Raw genomic sequence first — 16,291 nt, 5'->3', positions numbered from 1 at the left:
CCCATCTCACAGCCAATCCTCTTTCCGGCTGGTTCTCAGCCTCCCCCAGGGCTGATCCTTTTCTGCTTTCTCAGAGGGATTAGCTAAAATCTTTCCATTCTAAAGCCTGCATTGCTTAGTATTTACCAAGTTCTGGTCCCCAGCCCAACCCCCATCCCTCACAATGCGGTCACAAGTCAATCCAACAGGCATCTCGCTGAGCCCCTCCTGTGCAAGGCACAGCTTTCCTCCCCCAACCCCAGCTCACACCCCAACTTCAGCCTCCGCAGCCCCTCCGCCCCATCTTGCAGACACAGCCCAGGCCAGCAAACTCGGCCAGTGCTGGGGGGGACCTGGCTCTCCAGCCTCAGGGAGAAGGGGCATGCAAGGACCAGGACGAAAACATAGGAAGCTTGAGGTCTTTTTATTAACAATTCTCCATATACACAGACATCCTTTTAGTTCCTCTCCAGTGTAAATAAAGCACAAGCACTTAACTCTCATATCTCCACAGGACAAAGGAGCCCAAGGAAGGGGGTCTATCAAGGCCCGCCTGGTTCCCCAGGGACTTGCCCCACTTGGCCTGGAGAAGTCCCCTGGCTCCTAGACTGGTTGGCCTGGAGGGAAAGCTGGCCTAGGATGATCCCTGTCTCCCCAACCTGCCACCTTGTGTCCCTGCTTAGGGCATAGAAACGTCTCCGCCTCCCAGGGTTCTGAGTCCCAGGCAGCCCATGAGTTCAGGGAAGCATCCTAGGGTAGGAGAAGCCCCTGTCCTCTTTATCCCATTCCTTGTGCCACATGTTCCCGGGAACCATGCAATAAATAAATAAATACTTCAAAAAGGCAGGGAAGCTCCTGGGGAAGGAAGGGGTGCCTGAGCCTGCTCATGGCTTAGGCAGAGACACTGTGCCCCTAGGAACCCAGAGTGAATGTGAAATTGTTGGAGAGGGGACAGGGACCCCAAGTGGCCTTATCCCATAACTGCTGTCCTGCTGGAGAACAGCCCTGGAATCTGAGACCCAGCCCAGCGAGATCCTACACTTCTCAGGCCCCCAAAGGTTGAGGGCTTCAGGACCTCTGCTCTGCTTCCTGGTCTCACACTCCATGGGACAAGGGGCCAGGGAGGGGAATTGTAGCTCTAGGCCAGAGAAGGGGTGCCCAAGGCTCTGAACACAGGAAGCAGGAGTGATCTGAGTGCCCAGCATCTACCAGGCAGAGCTGAAAAGACCAGAATAACATGTGGGCTGAGATTCTGTAAGTCAAGGTCCCTGCAAGGTGGGGCTGAGGCCCTCTGAGCTGCTGGGGTGCCCGTTTTGCTCTGCTTAACACTGAAGGATTCTGCCAGGCCCTCCTAGACACGTCCTCCACTGGGGGAATTTGGGACCTTCAACCCTGTTTCTACAAGTACTTTTGGTCTTGATAGCCCTTACCACACCCTCTGGTGGGGAAATGATGAGGTCCTGATGCCTGAAGGGACATTCCAACAGAATTGGGACACGTGCAAGCCCTTATGCAGGCTCTCAAAGGGCAAGGGCTTGGCCCAATACCCAGCAGGGGAAGAATCTCTTTTCCCAATCTCTGACCTCCAGTCTTCTAGAATTCCCAGGCCTGTAGGGACACCCTGATCCCAGGTGAGACCAGGCCTGGCTCACTGCTGCCCTCTAACTTACGTTCCCTGCCCAACCCTGAGTCCACTAACAGCCCAGAGCAGGGCAGGGCTAACACTCCAGTCCTTGTTTGAGAGCAACCACTACTGGCCATCCGTAGGAGTGGAGAACAGCTCCAGGACCCGGCTGGAGACAGCGAGGGCTGGAAGGGGAAGCCTACCTAGCATTCAGGCCACATTTGCCCAGCACATGCCACATGGGGCTAAGGGTGGGGAGAGCGGGGTCTACTGCTGGCCCCAGAGACAGGCGCCCGCTTGGACCCTGGGCCCTCTTCTCACTTGCTCAAAGTCTGGTTACACGAGGCACACACAAACACAGTCTCTCTCTGGGCTTCAGGGGCTGAAAAGGAGGAAGAACTTGGTGAGACGCTTCCTCGTGCCCTCTGGCTCATGGCCCCAAACACTAGAACCTCCTCCCCACTCCCCGAAGCCCCACACAGACCACCCAACGCCCAGCCTACAAGCTCGGTGTCCCAGCTCACTAGCCTGCCCTCAGAGAATTCTCTTTCCATGGGAACTGGGGGCTTTGGGGGTGACCATTCCAACAGCAGGCCTCACCCAGATGTTCTATGCATTAGAAACTATTTTAGCACCAAAAGAATACCTTTAAAAATGTTTTTTAAATAAAATACCAGAAGAAAATTTTCCAGAATGTTTTAACAGTGGTTATTATCTCTGGGTGGTAAGATTACAAGACTATTTTTCTCTTCCTTCTTCTGTAATTCCCAAATCTTCTAGAAGAAGCGTATGTTACTAGCATGACCAGAAGAATGAAAAAAGGACACTCCATTTAACATTGTAACGTAGTGCAAAGCAGTATGTAATACATGCTCCCATTTTTTTTTAGAACATGCATATGTATTTATCCTGTGTGTGACGGCATTAATGACCGGGAAGGGTCCACGCCCAACAGTTCTCTCTGGGAGAGATTAGGAATGTTTTCCTTTCTTTGGCTTTTTGTTTTGTTTTGTTTACAATGAGTAGGTATAGCTTTTACAGAAGGAAAAGAAATTATTTAGTTAAAAGCATTACCAAGGCCATGAGAAAAAATGAAATTCAGGACTGTGGTCTGCCTGGGGAAGGCGGGCGTGGCGCTGGGAGCCTTGGTGGTGCTACTCGTGCTCTATTTTCTAACTTTAGTGAGCGGTGGCAGGTAGTCATTACCGCGCTTCACGATTCAGGTGCATTATATATACTCCTGTCCGCGCATCAAATGTTTTCGTTTCTCCTTTGTTAAAGGGAGATGGAGGAGATCCCGAGTTCCCTGGACCTCTCACTGACCCCTGGCTCCCTGCCCACACAGCAGCCCCCAGAGGAGGTGGGAGGCAGGCGCGCCCTCCCGCTGCCCGGACCCCCAGCCTGCACCACTCACCTGTGGCCCCCATGGAGGACCTGGGTACCTTGAAGGAGCAGCACCGAGAGCAGAAGCTGTTTCCACAGTTACTGCAGTTCCGCTGCAGACAAGAGCCAGGGTCAGTCTTGCCCCCGGGCACCTGGAGCTCCTTTCCACCAGCTGGCCCCGCCCAGAGAACCTGGGACAACTATGGGAGTGGGGAGGTGCCCGAGTGGGGCAGGACTGAGACCAGATGGGACATCCCACGAGAAGGCTGGTGAAGGCATGGGCACAGGGGCAGGGCTCCGGAGACCCACTCATTTGAGCAAACCTCAGACCAGACCTCAGGCCCAATGTGGCCCAAGCAGTCAGACTTCATCTGTGACCTCGAGCTACTCCCCTACATCTCGTCCCAAGTCCCCAGCAAACACACCCTCGAGAAGACTTACCCTCTTCTTCAACACTGAGAAGGTGGCCGAGCAGCCCGTACAGCTCCCTGAGAAACAAAGGCAGCAGCTCAGCTTTGACCCAGCCCAGGCCTTGCAACTCTCGCCTTCTCCTGACTCTTCTAAATGGGGACACTCAGGGCACCAGCCCAGCCCAGACGCCTTGGCTGGGAGCAGAGTGCAAAGTCCAGATCCAGAGCCAGAAGGAGGGATTCAAACTAAGAAGGAAAAACCGATGGCCACCGAGAATTGATGTTCCAGACTATACACTGCTGCTGCCCCTGCTCCCACCTGGGGCTTAGAGACCCCCCACCTGTAGGGCCAGCCCAAATCGAAGAGCATCCAGCAGAATCTACCCCCTGGAAATCACACCAAGTTGGCAGGGACTTGACAACAGGCATCCCTCAGAGAAGGTGGCTCCAATGATCTCTAAGGAAACCTGCCTGACACAACCCTTTCCAAGGTGTCTCCTTACAAGTACTCTGCCCACAGCTAAAGAGAGAAATGCCTCCTAAAACACCAGACTCCTGCTTTCTGTCACCTGAAGATTCCAGGAGAGAAGCTCAGAACCAGGCACCTTCCAAAAAGATGCACAGGGCAAGAGGTGCAGGCACTAAGAGTGGTGGACGGACGGGGCGACATACAGCCGGGAAAGAGATCCTGCCTAAACCACCAGACACGATGAGTCAACAAGGTTTCAGACACGGTTTCAAGCAGAGAAGCCAGTAGCAGCTTAGAAAACAGTTGGGAGGAGGCAAGGGTGATGTAAGAAGAGATGAAAGATGGGGAAGAGGGGACCGATCTTTTTTTTTTTTTTTCTTTTCTGGCCACGCCACGCAGCATGCAGGATCCTAGTTCCCCGAACAGGGATCAAACCCGTGGCCCCTGCAGTGGAAGTGCGGAACCCTAACCACTAAACCACCAAGGAATTCCCCCAACCATTCTTTTCAAGGTGACATCAAGGCAAAGAGGCTTAATAGAAGCTGTGCTCACCACCCACCCATGCTTCCAGGAAAATTAAAGAAGGAAAAGGTGGGCTGCAACAAGGACACAGTCTGATGAAGGGGGCACATGCAGGTGAGTGAAAAAAATCAAAAGGATGGAGGAGGAGAGGAAAGGCCACACTGGACGCTTATGACTTCAATGAGCTCCAGAAGCAGAAGCAAAAACTTATGAGAACAAGGAAAGGTGCAAGGGCTGCCGCCAAGAATACTGACTATAACTCAACACAGAAATCTCCATGCAGATGGGGCCACTGAGCCAGGGGAGAAAAGGCAGGGGTCCACACTAGGCAGGAGGGTGGCTCACAAAAGGGGGCCAGAGAGGCCAACCAAGGGCTGTGGGCCCAGAAGAGAGCCGGCTATGGTCCTAGAAAAACCTGACAGGGGACAAGATTACTGAAGGAGGTTTCCAGACTTGGGGCCCAAAGGCCTCCTGTGATCTAACCAGAGGAATTATCAGCTTCAGGGCGCACTGCTGGGCCTCTTGGACTACCTGTCTGGCCAGGTACACAGCACCAGGCCTCACCTTCACACAAAGGCCCAAAGCGATGTGATCCCTTTCTCTATCCAGCCAGAATCCCCTGCAGCTCTTGCCAAAGGACACTCCCTGCATTCAAGGAAAGGGGACCCTAGCTAGAGCAGGAGAAATCTGAAGACAATGGGCTTAAGGTAGATGCTGTTGCTGTTGCTGTCAGTCAGCCCGTGACCCTGGCAGAGGAAAAGAGAGAAGAGCATAGCGCCCCGCTGGCTGGTAATGCCAACCCAGGAAACAGGCTGCTCCAAGACTCTGTCCCCCACACTACGAACTAGGTCAAGGCAGCCCACCTCTGGCTCTCCTTAGCAAGGGGCATGGGACAGGCGAAAGGAGCTGCTCAAAGACTGACCCCTCTCTGGCCCCTCTCAACTGGATGGAGTACCAGGGCCAACCGCCCCAAGGCAGCCATGTGGTCTAGTGAAACAGCCCCGTACCACACACAAACCTGGAGCCAGGGAGGGCTCTGTGTGCCGACGCCAGCTCAGGCAGGCATGTGGAGGAGGAGGGGACCCCGATCCCTTCCGACACCGACCAACTCTTCCTGCCCGTTTTCAGCCAAGGTCCTGACTCACCATGTGAGGATGCCACAGGGGCAGAGAGAGCAGGAAGGAGCCTAAGACCACACAGACCTGCCAAGGCACTGGTCACAGAGCCTCCAGGATAGAGGGGGCCCTTCCCACTAGGACTCTCCCACTCGGAGTTCACGGAGAAGCTCGTGAGCAGCCTGCCCTCATTCCTCCCGTGCATCCCCTTCATCCACTCGCAGCCAGAATGGAACGGCCCCCAAAGCAGCTCACTCACCCCGGCCCATGGGAGGCAGACCCAAGACAGAGCTGCTACACTTGCCCTCACGGCCCAGAGCTTAAGAATATCTCAAGGGAGGGACAGCAAGCAGTCTTGAAGAATGGAGGGCTAAGGGGGGCTTAGGAAAAGAAGCATTTTCTGCCTTTGCCATCCTCGTGGGAACCTGACAAGCCTTCACCTATCCTGGTTGGGATTATCTGAACCAAAAGCCAAATACAGAAACAGGATAGGCATAAAACCAGGGCACTTCAGACACCAGGGCAAAGGGAAGATGATGAGTTAGAAAGAACATGGGGACTTCCTTGGTGGCGCAGTGGCTAAGAATACGCCTGACAGTGCACGGGACACGGGTTCGAGCCCTGGTCCGGGAAGATCCCACATGCCGCGGAGCAACTAAGCCCGTGCGCCACAACTACTAAAGCCCATGCGCCTAGAGCCCGTGCTCCGCGACGAGAGAAGCCACCGCAATGAGAAGCACGCGCACCCCAACAAAGAGTAGCCCCTGCTCGCCGCAACTAGAGAAAGCCTGCGTGCAGCAACAAAGACCCAACGCAGCCATAAATAAATAAATTAAATAAATTTAAAAAAGAAAGAACATGGGAGTCAAATCAGACGACCTGGATTTGAATCACAGCTCGACCATGTACTGGCTGAAGACTGGGCAAATCCCTCTTTCCAACCTCAGGTTACTCACCCACCAAATGGGAACATCTAAGGGGCTTTACTTAAAATTCATAGATATAAAAGTATAATTTGCCAGAACAAGAGTATTAAGTCTCGTGTAATGTCACTTGGGACTTCCAGAACCTGGCTGCTTCTAAGGACTAAATGAGACAGTGTACGTGAAAGTGCACTGAATACAGAGCGCTCGGCAGCAGTCAGCGATCATCACAAATAAAAGGAAGGGATCTTGAATAACTGGGGACGTTCACAGAGCAGAAAGAAACAGCATGTCCACGAGGTCTAACGCTCAGGAAACAACTGCCCTGGCTGCTGCAGGGGCAGGAAGGTAGGCCCTGAGCGCCCGGGGTCAAATGCCTCAAGATAAACCCCAGGGGCTTCTCCCAGGGCGCAGCACCCGGAACTCACTCCCACCAGAACCGACAGCGCAGCCAGACCGTCCTCCTCCTGTCAGCTGACAGTAGGCAGAAGCAAAGTTCTGCGTCAGGACCAGGGTGACTCCCAAGTCACCGGCTCCCCAGGCTTCAGCTATAACTTCATCACAATGGCTCGGCTCGACTCCCACTCTCCTGATCGGAGCCAGGTCTCCGAGCTGTGCTAACAGTCAAGTCCGCCCTTCTCCAAAGCTACCTTCCTGGGTGCACCTCCATGCCCAGTAAAATAAGGACTAGCCAATCTACCAGCTTGGCTGGGGAGAAGAAACATCAGGGCTCCATCATCCCCAGGGGAAGACACTGTTTCCTTCGACTTGCTTCCAATCGGACTGGAAAGATCCAGACAGGCTCCTAGGCACCTGCGGGATGGACCAGGGCCTTTCACGTTAACAGCGCCCCTTACAAAGCACTTACTGTGAACGTGCCAGCACTTAATGAGCATTATCTCGTTTGAGACCCACAACGACCCTGTGAGGTAAGAACCTGTATTATCCACCTTTTACAAAGGGGAAACTGAGGCACGGGGAAGTTAAATAATTTGCTCAAGGACATCCAGCAGCGCTGGAGTTTGCACCAGGCGCTCAGACTTCACACTCAGTTCCCAGCCGTTATGCTCCACTGCCCACCGCAGCTCTGCCTGCCTCAGGACCACACCTCTCTGCAGTCCCGGAGTGGCGCTTCTGCAACTGAATTCCTCATCTTCCCTCAAGATTTAATAAGGACAGAGACACAAGAAGGAACCCATGTTCCCTCCCTCTCAGTCCCTCTGTGCATGTGCTTCCTCCCCAGGGTCCTGTGGACACAGCTTTACTCCTTGCCCTCCTCGTAACCCAGCACCTCTGGCCCCACGGCCGGGGCGCCCCCCAGCCAGCCCTCCCCTGGGCCGTACCGAAGTTGTTGGTCGGGTACCGCTTGCGGAGCCGCTCCGTGAGCCTTGACACCTTGTTGCGCAGCACCTCGTTCTTGCTCAGGAACCCACTGTCCTGCAGGGCCAGCTCATCCTCTGCCGGGCACGTGGCCCCCTCGTCATCTTCCTGTGGGAAAAGCTGCTTCCAGTTCTGCCCACCTTGTGGCAGGGCTCCGGGATCTGCGTGCATGGCGGACCCCGAGAGGCGTGGCGACCACCGGCTCGGCCACCCTTCCCCCCATCCCGCCAGCCCCTGCCCACCTCACCAAGGCTGCTACTTACCAGCACCACCAAGTGGGTCTCCTGCCTCCCAAGGTGCAGGGGAGAAGGAGAGAAAACAGAGAGAAGATAGCAAGAAGGAAGCTGCTGGGAGGGGGCCCCCAAAGGAAAGGAAGCACATAAGTGCTAGGCTGAGTTCGTCTGAGCATGTCCCAAAGGGTGACGTTAACAGAGGCCCCTGTAAAAGGACCCCAACATCAAATAAGCTTGGGGGAAGCTGTGTATTACTGTTTTTCAAACTGGGTGAAATTAATTTGGTCATTATCTTAATAGAACAGAATTGAACAGGAAAGAAAATATCCCTTACAATGTATTTTTCAGGAAACTTTCGTTTCATTTAAGTTTTTCATATTTCACAGACATAAGTGTGAACTGGGTCAAGATGTAAAATGTGTTCCTTACTCTAGGTCATGAACAAACCTGTTTGAAAGCCCCTGCCATATATATTCCCTACTACCACCACCAAGACTCAGAGTCCACAGCTGCTTCAAGTCTTAGAGAAATCTTAGCAGTTGAAAATGTAAATGCCCATATGGACGAGGCTAATGTAATAGTAAAGCGGGCTGGGTGTAAATCATAGGCCTGGTGAAAACTCACAAAACCTCCATTTCTTGTATCCCCCACTTACAAAGAGACATAAAGAGAAGTGATTTCCTACTATAAGAAAAGCCATAGGGCTTCCCTGGTGTCACAGTGGTTGGGAGTCCGCCTGCCAACGCCGGGGACACGGATTCGAGCCCTGGTCTGGGAGGATCCCACGTGCCGCGGAGCAACTGAGCCCGTGCACCACAACTACTGAGCCTGCGCTCTGGAACCCGTGAGCCACAACTACTCAGCCCACGTGCCGCAACTGCTGGGGGCCGCGCGCCTAGAGCCCATGCTCCGCAACGGGAGAGACCACCGCAGTGAGAGGTCCGTGCACCACAGTGAGAGGTCCGTGCACCGCGGTGAGGAACGGTCCCCGCTTGCCTCAGCTGGAGAGGGCCCACGCACAGCGGCGAGGACCCAATAGGGCCCCCCCCTGCCAACGCCGGGGACACGGATTCGAGCCCTGGTCTGGGAGGATCCCACGTGCCGCGGAGCAACTGAGCCCGTGCACCACAACTACTGAGCCTGCGCTCTGGAACCCGTGAGCCACAACTACTCAGCCCACGTGCCGCAACTGCTGGGGGCCGCGCGCCTAGAGCCCATGCTCCGCAACGGGAGAGACCACCGCAGTGAGAGGTCCGTGCACCACAGTGAGAGGTCCGTGCACCGCGGTGAGGAACGGTCCCCGCTTGCCTCAGCTGGAGAGGGCCCACGCACAGCGGCGAGGACCCAATACAACCCCCCCCCCAAAAAAAGAATAAAATAAAATTTAAAAATATATATTTAAAAAAAAAAGAAACACCAGAGTGCAAACGTGACAATAAATGGCAACTGCCACTAGGACTCGGTGACCGGGGATGACAGGAAGTGGTGAGGACTATGTGACTTCTCTAAAGGAGACAGTCACTCCTCGGCTACATTGACTGCTACAGACTCAGGGCTCCCAGAGCTTCTGAGCTTTTAGAAAAACTGAAAATCTAGAGTTTCCACCGCAATCTCTCCATTTTTAAATATTGGCTCAAAAAATTATTTTAACGCTTCTCGTGGCAAATAAAACACTTCTGCAAACTATCAGTGTGAACCACTGTCCTAAAACCAGGAGACTTAGCACTTGGCCATGCAACTGCTTTCTCCAACGTCCCATTCTCACCCGTCAAAGGGACATCTTACAGACCTCATCCTTCAGAAGAGCAGGCAGAGACCCCAGCAGTGCCCTCCTCCACATCTGCCTTCCCCACACCTAAGGCACCAAGCCCACAGTCTCCAGCCAAGGCAGTAAATGACCCACCTCCCCCAGCAGGGTGTTTCCCAGAGTCTTCCAGAGCCATCCCTGCCCTGGGCACCCAGGACAGATGCCTAGGTCAGCAAAAGGATGGGTGGAGGTTCAGTGGCACCCTTTGAACCAGTGAGTTTTAGCTCAGAGCAAGTTCCAGCTTCTCACTTGGACATAAGAAAACTTTAAAAACCCAGACTTGGAATGTGAGAAGCTACATGGCTCCAGGACCACCCAACTTCTGACCTGGTCAGCTGAGGGTGCCGGGGAAGGTCACCCACCTCAATTGCATCTTTAAACTCCTCGTCAGGCTCGGCCTCCTCAGCCTCCTCCACACTGCCTGGCGTGAGGTCCTGGGGAAAGAGACTCTATTACAGTCAGAGAGATGGCAGCCCTGCCCCAAAGGTAGAGGCCACCTCCCCGGAGCCAGCATCCAGATTTCTCAAAACAATGGTTCAAGGGACTCCCCTGATGGCGTACTGGTTAAGAATCCGCCTGCCAATGCAGGGCTGCAACTACTGAGCCTGCGCTCTAGAACCCGCGAGCCACAACTACTGAGCCTGCGCGCCTAGAGCCCATGCTCTGCAACGAGAAGCCACCACAATGAGAAGCCCGTTCACCGCAACAAAGAGTAGCCCCCGCTCACCCCAAGTAGAGAAAGCCTGTGCACAGCAACGAAGACCCAACACAGCCAAAAATTTAAAAATAGAAAAAATTATTAAAAAAAAAAAAGACGGACTTCCCTGGTGGCACAGTGGTTAGGAATCCGCCTGCCAATTCAGGGAACACGGGTTCAAGCCCTGGTCCGGGAAGATGCCACATGCCGCAGAGCAACTGAGCCCGTGTGCCACAACTGCTAAGCCTGCACTCTAAAGCCCATGCACCATAACTACTGAGCCTGCATGCCACAACTCGTGCAGCCCGCATGCCTGGAGCCTGCGCTTTGCAACAAAGAGAAGCCACCGCAATGAGAAGCCCGCGCACCGCAACAGAGAGTTGCTCGCCGCGACTAGAAAAAGCCTGCGCACAGCAATGAAGACCCAACACAACCGAAAAATTAATTAATTAATTAATTAATTAAAAAAAAAAAAAAGAAAAAGAAAAACAACGGTTCACGCCTCAGAGGAAATGGCACAACTGCCAGAAAGGAAGAAGTCATGGGAAAGAGAGCAGTCTGTAACCTAGCAGGACAGGGAGATGGGACCAAGGCCACAAAAGGACGTACAGTGGTTGGAGGGCACTGTGGTTGAGAGCACAGGCTCTAGAACCACAGGGCATGGATCTGAGTCCTGGGCCCACTGCCCCTGGACAACCACTCTGTGCCTCAGCCTTCTCTTCTACAAAGGAGAATAATCTCATTCTCAGAAATAACCTACACCTCCTGGGGTTAACGTCTATAAAGTACTTGGAACAGCAGTGTAAACACTCAATAAAGCACAGCGTAGCTCTTGTTACTAGTTAACTATAGTCATTACCATTAAGCACTTCAGAGGAGATGGGCCTGGTAAGGAGCAGGAACTACAGAGGCCAGCCCAGGAGTTATTTGGTATGAACAACCTGGTAATAGGGAGGCTGGGCAGCCCGCCCGCAGCAGGCTCTGCCCAGGTGGTTAGGGGCGCTCACCTCTGTGGGCGTGGGCGCAGGTGCAGGTGTGCAGTCAGGCAGAGCGCCCTTCCCCCCGGCATCCGAAGGTGGCGGGCTCTCAAAGGCACTCTCTTCCTGCTTGGGGTGCATCCGCCGCTGCAGAGATGCCCTATACTCAGACACCACTACCCAGAGCAAGGAGAACAGGGCGGGAGGCAGAATCAGGATGGAATGAGCAGTGCTCTGGGGGTACCCACTACTGCAGCCAGCTGGCCGCCTCCTCCAGCACCCCTTCTCGGCAGCAGGAAACAGTCGCCCTCCTAACTCTGAACAAGTCACCTAACCCAAGCCTCATAAACAAGACAGATGTACCAATACCTACCTCATGAGATTGTTAAAGAGAGGTTAAATGTAGTAAGTGCCTGATAAATCATGGCTTCCATAATTAATTTCCAACCACAGGGAGGAAAACAAGTATAGCAATCACCCCAACATATATACAGGCCCAGGCTTCTACGGCTCAAGGCCTCTCCAGACTGTTTCAGTGCTTTAGAAGCCAGACGGCAAACAGGTACTCTGGGATCACAGAGATGAGGCAGCAGTTCCTGGGGGGCTGCATCCCGGAAGGCAGATGGCAACACTGGGGAAACATCCCTCCCTCATCTCCCAGAAGCCACCATATCATGTGAGCAGTGATTCATCTGTCTGGGGAAGGGAAAGGGACCCCTAGTAGCAGCCTCCCCTGTATCCCACTGAACATCTGAGAGGCAGAGCCCACCACTCTCCAAGGGTGGTGCTGCCCCCTTGTGGAAGGCACAGCAAACAGATGATCAACTGTAGAGATAAAGGGGAGCCTAACCAGCCCTCAGAGCCGGGTCCCATTCCTGTCAGGCTCTCCAGGGCTTACCTCGGAAGAACTCCACATTTCCCAGAAAGAGAGTGCTGTTTAAAAGGGCAAGAACCCAGCACAGCGGCAGCAGATACAGCATGCAAACCGTGCCCAGAAGAGCCCCATAGAACCTGGATCAACAGAGAGGAACCACAGGATCAGAAATTCGTAAGATCAGAAGGAAACTGGTTTAGGGCACACCCACATGGGGGTCTGGGCAACAAACAGCTATGGGAACAGTTAATAAGCTGACAAGATCTGCTAATCAAAGAGTGTGCTGTTTAAAAGGGCAAGGACCCAGCACAGCGGCAGCAGATACAGCATGCAAACCGTGCCCAGAAGAGCCCCATAGAACCTGGATCAACAGAGAGGAACCACAGGATCAGAAATTCGTAAGATCAGAAGGAAACTGGTTTAGGGCACACCCACATGGGGGTCTGGGCAACAAACAGCTATGGGAACAGTTAATAAGCTGACAAGATCTGCTAATCAAACAACTGGAAAGTAAAGTGAGGAGGAAGGATTTACAACCACCAACAGGTCACAACTGACACGGGCGGGGCCGCCTAAACTGGTCCAACACACATCTCTCCTCAGGATCTAGACTCTGAAGTCTAGAATAAGACAGACTTGGATCTGAATCCCACTCTGCCACTTCTTGCTGTGTGACCTTATGCAAGTCCCTTGGCTCTCTGAGTGTTACTTCCTTCACATGTAAAATGAGGACTAAGCCTTCCCTGGCGGTCCAGTGGTTGAGAATACGTGCTTCCAACGCAGGGGGCGTGGGTTCGATTCCTGGTCGGGAAACTAAGATCCCCCATGTGGAGTGGTGCAGCCAAAAAAAATGAGGACTGAAATAGCACCTTCCTCATAGGGTTACTACCAAGAGTGAGAAAGTACCATGGAAAGCCTTGAGCACAGTGCCTGGCACCAGGGGAAGACTAAACAAGTATTAGTTGTCATTATTATTCATATACAAAGAGCCTTAAAAACATTCATTTCATTTGATTCAATAGTTCCATCCTAGTATTCTAAGAAAAAAAAAATTTGGATTCAAAAGATTAAAGCTATACCCATAAAAATGTGCACTACAGGGTTAGTAATAAAAAGTAGAAACTGACTAAATACATCACAGAATGGTTCCATAAATTATAGTATAATCACCATCTATATTAATGTTGTATTACAAGTAATTCCAAAAGCTATGTAGCAACATGGAAAACCAGTTATATGATAACAATAAGTGAAAAAAAACGGGTTCTCACATACACTATGAGCTATAGAGAGCATCTGCATGTGACAATCTCTACAAGGCAATCCAAACATGAGACTGACTGCTATATCAGGGTGGGAGATCCCATGGTGAGTTATTTTTCTATTATTAAAATATTATGACCACACCTAAAAGAAGGTGTCTGAACAAAAGCAGCGCATTCAAGCCCACAAGCCTATGTACACGTCTGCACACAAGAGCCTAGTGGGCTCTTTTCCCCTGAGCTAGGGCAACAGGAGCCCTCTCGAGGCAGCTGGCTTTGCCTGGGGTCCTCAGGGCAGCAGTGGTGGGAGCGGACGGGCACTCACTGTGAGGACACGGTGGGGTTCTCCCAGTGCAGCACGCGGTAGGCGGCTTCACAAGTGCAGCACAGGCGGCTCAGGAAGGCCTCCAGCTGGATCAAGCTGCAGACACAACATAGGGGGCTTGTGCAAGCTATACGCCCTGCCTCACCCAGAGGGATCAGAGTTTGGGGAAACTTTGTACACTTCAGCCCCCTTTTTTGAACCCTTGCCAAGGTTCCTGCTTTGGTCTCTTCCTAGATGTTGATGTTGGGCTGGCTACTTAACTTTTCCAACGATGCAGTTTTCCTCTATAATAGGAGGAGCAGGGTACCCACCTCCCAGATGCACTGGAGCTGTGAGGATAAATGGCAGGATGTAGAGCAATGTGTCTCCACCTGGGATGTAAGGTAGATTGACCTGAAGAGTTTTTTTATTTTTTATTTTTTTATTTATTTTTTTTTTTTTTGTGGTATGCGGGCCTCTCACTGTTGTGGCCTCCCCCGTTGCAGAGCACAGGCTCAGCGGCCATGGCTCACGGGCCCAGCCGCTCCGCGGCATGTGGGATCTTCCCGGACCAGGGCACGAACCCATGTCCCCTGCATCGGCAGGCGGACTCTCAACCACTGCGCCACCAGGGAAGCCCCTGAAGAGTTTTTTTAAATGGATGCCCCCCAAAAGCAAAGAGCACATGCTTGTGAAATGAGAACCCAGATCTTGGTTTCTGAAGCGCTCCTTGGAGAAATGGCTGATTCTAGAACAGGGCAGGGAATGTGCAAGATGAATGTGAACATTCTGTTGTACCATAGAATAAGGAAGCACTCAAAAATGATGGGGACACATTGAAAGAACACAGGGGCCAGTTCAAAAGAGCTCCATTGACAAATCTAGGACTGAGGTCAAAATTAACAATGACAATAATAAATTATAACCCATTGAATAAAATTTAAAATTCCTACGTTCATATTGATAATAAGGAAAAGCTCTTTCTTATAGAATGTCACGTAATAATGACAATTAGAAAATCACCTTTGCAAAAAAAAAAAAGAAAATCACCTTTGCAACCATCACAGTAATAAACTGATGAAAGACCTATCAATGGATTTCAATGTAGTAGGTGTATATTTGATGAGGAACAAGATATTTACAAAGTCTCAAAGTATCCCCCCTCAGATTACTAACTCCAGAGGGTAAAATGAATGGTCACTTTACAGTGGAGAAACCTGCACCAAGGTGACCAAAGTTAGTATCTCCCATAACAGACAGTGACATCATGTACCTCTTGATATGATACAATGACAATGTCACTTGTCACATTCCTGCCAAAAATGCAAAAGCTGAATCTAATCATGAGGAACCAAACTACCACAAATGCAGAGAAATTCTACAAAATAATAAACATGTTCTATTTTAAAATGCCGAGTCATGAGAAACAAAGACCAAGGAACTATTCCAGGTCATAGGAGACTAAAGAGGCATAAAAACTAAATGTCATGCATGAGTCTGGATTGGAGCCTAGATCAGGAGAAATTTATATAAAAGACTTTATTAATACAAATGGCAAAATTTGATCATGAACAATTATTAGATAATAGTACTAATGCTAATGTTATCAATGTTAAATTTCCTAATTTTGATTACAGGACTTTGGAAATAGAAGACAATACCCTTGCTCTTAGAAAATGCATGCTGAAGTATTTGGGGTAAATAGGCAAGATGTTTGTAACTTACTTTCAAATCGTTCAGAAAGGAAAAAAATAATGTCTTAGTGTAGAGAGATAGATGAAGCCAACATGGCAAAATGTTAATAATTGTTCTATCTGGATAAAGGGCATGTGGGAGTTCTTTGTACTATTCTTGGAAATCTTCTGTAAGTTTAAAATCATTTCAAAGTGAAAAGGTTTTCTGAAAAACTGCAGATACCCAGGCCCCACTCCAGATAACTGACTCAGAATTTCCGGGTGGGGCCCAGCCCTCCACTGGTTTGTAAGTCTCCTTTGGAGCTCCACAGAGGCCTCTGCTGCCCAGGGAGGGATGAGAACCCTTGCTGTATTTCAAGAGAGCCACTGAAATTGCTATGGTTAATGTTATCCAACAGTCTTGAGGTGCTTCCTCAGAAGTACCAGCTCTGTCATATTTAGGGAAGTTCCTCCACAGCATAGTGATGATGACTTCCTGGGTACCAGACACTCATTTAATTGTCACAACCACCTATGAGGTAAGCCTATAATTATCCCATTTAACAGATGAGGAACCTGAGTAACTTGCCCAATGTCACGATTAAACGGCAGAACTGAGATTTGAACCCAGGCAGTGGCTCGTGTGTGTGTGTGTGTGT

At 51.4% G+C, this 16,291-nt stretch overlaps 1 protein-coding gene across 6 annotated transcripts in view; it reads right to left on the bottom strand.

Moving 5' to 3' along the window:
• Nucleotides 1–1,824: 1,824 nt before the first annotated feature.
• ZFYVE27 (zinc finger FYVE-type containing 27) overlaps nt 1,825–16,291 on the bottom strand; it is a 20,500-nt gene continuing 6,033 nt past the window's right edge. For 2 of the 6 annotated variants that reach the window (XM_007456226.1, XM_007456228.1), the window contains 8 exons: nt 13,981–14,076; nt 12,418–12,530; nt 11,550–11,695; nt 10,208–10,279; nt 7,769–7,913; nt 3,428–3,474; nt 3,018–3,099; nt 1,921–1,985 (listed from right to left, as the gene is read on the bottom strand). In XM_007456226.1, the coding sequence (XP_007456288.1) occupies nt 1,921–1,985; nt 3,018–3,099; nt 3,428–3,474; nt 7,769–7,913; nt 10,208–10,279; nt 11,550–11,695; nt 12,418–12,530; nt 13,981–14,076 (766 nt within the window). Of the gene's footprint in view, nt 1,986–3,017; nt 3,100–3,427; nt 3,475–7,768; nt 7,914–8,068; nt 8,090–10,207; nt 10,295–11,549; nt 11,696–12,417; nt 12,531–13,980; nt 14,077–16,291 lie in introns of all 6 variants that reach the window. The other 4 variants (XM_007456224.1, XM_007456225.1, XM_007456227.1 and 1 more) reach the window with 4 other exon arrangements.

Source organism: Lipotes vexillifer, unplaced genomic scaffold, assembly GCF_000442215.2.
Source record: "Lipotes vexillifer unplaced genomic scaffold, Lipotes_vexillifer_v1.1 scaffold184, whole genome shotgun sequence".
NCBI lineage: Eukaryota > Metazoa > Chordata > Mammalia > Artiodactyla > Lipotidae > Lipotes > Lipotes vexillifer.
This window is presented reverse-complemented; position numbering and strand designations above follow the sequence as displayed.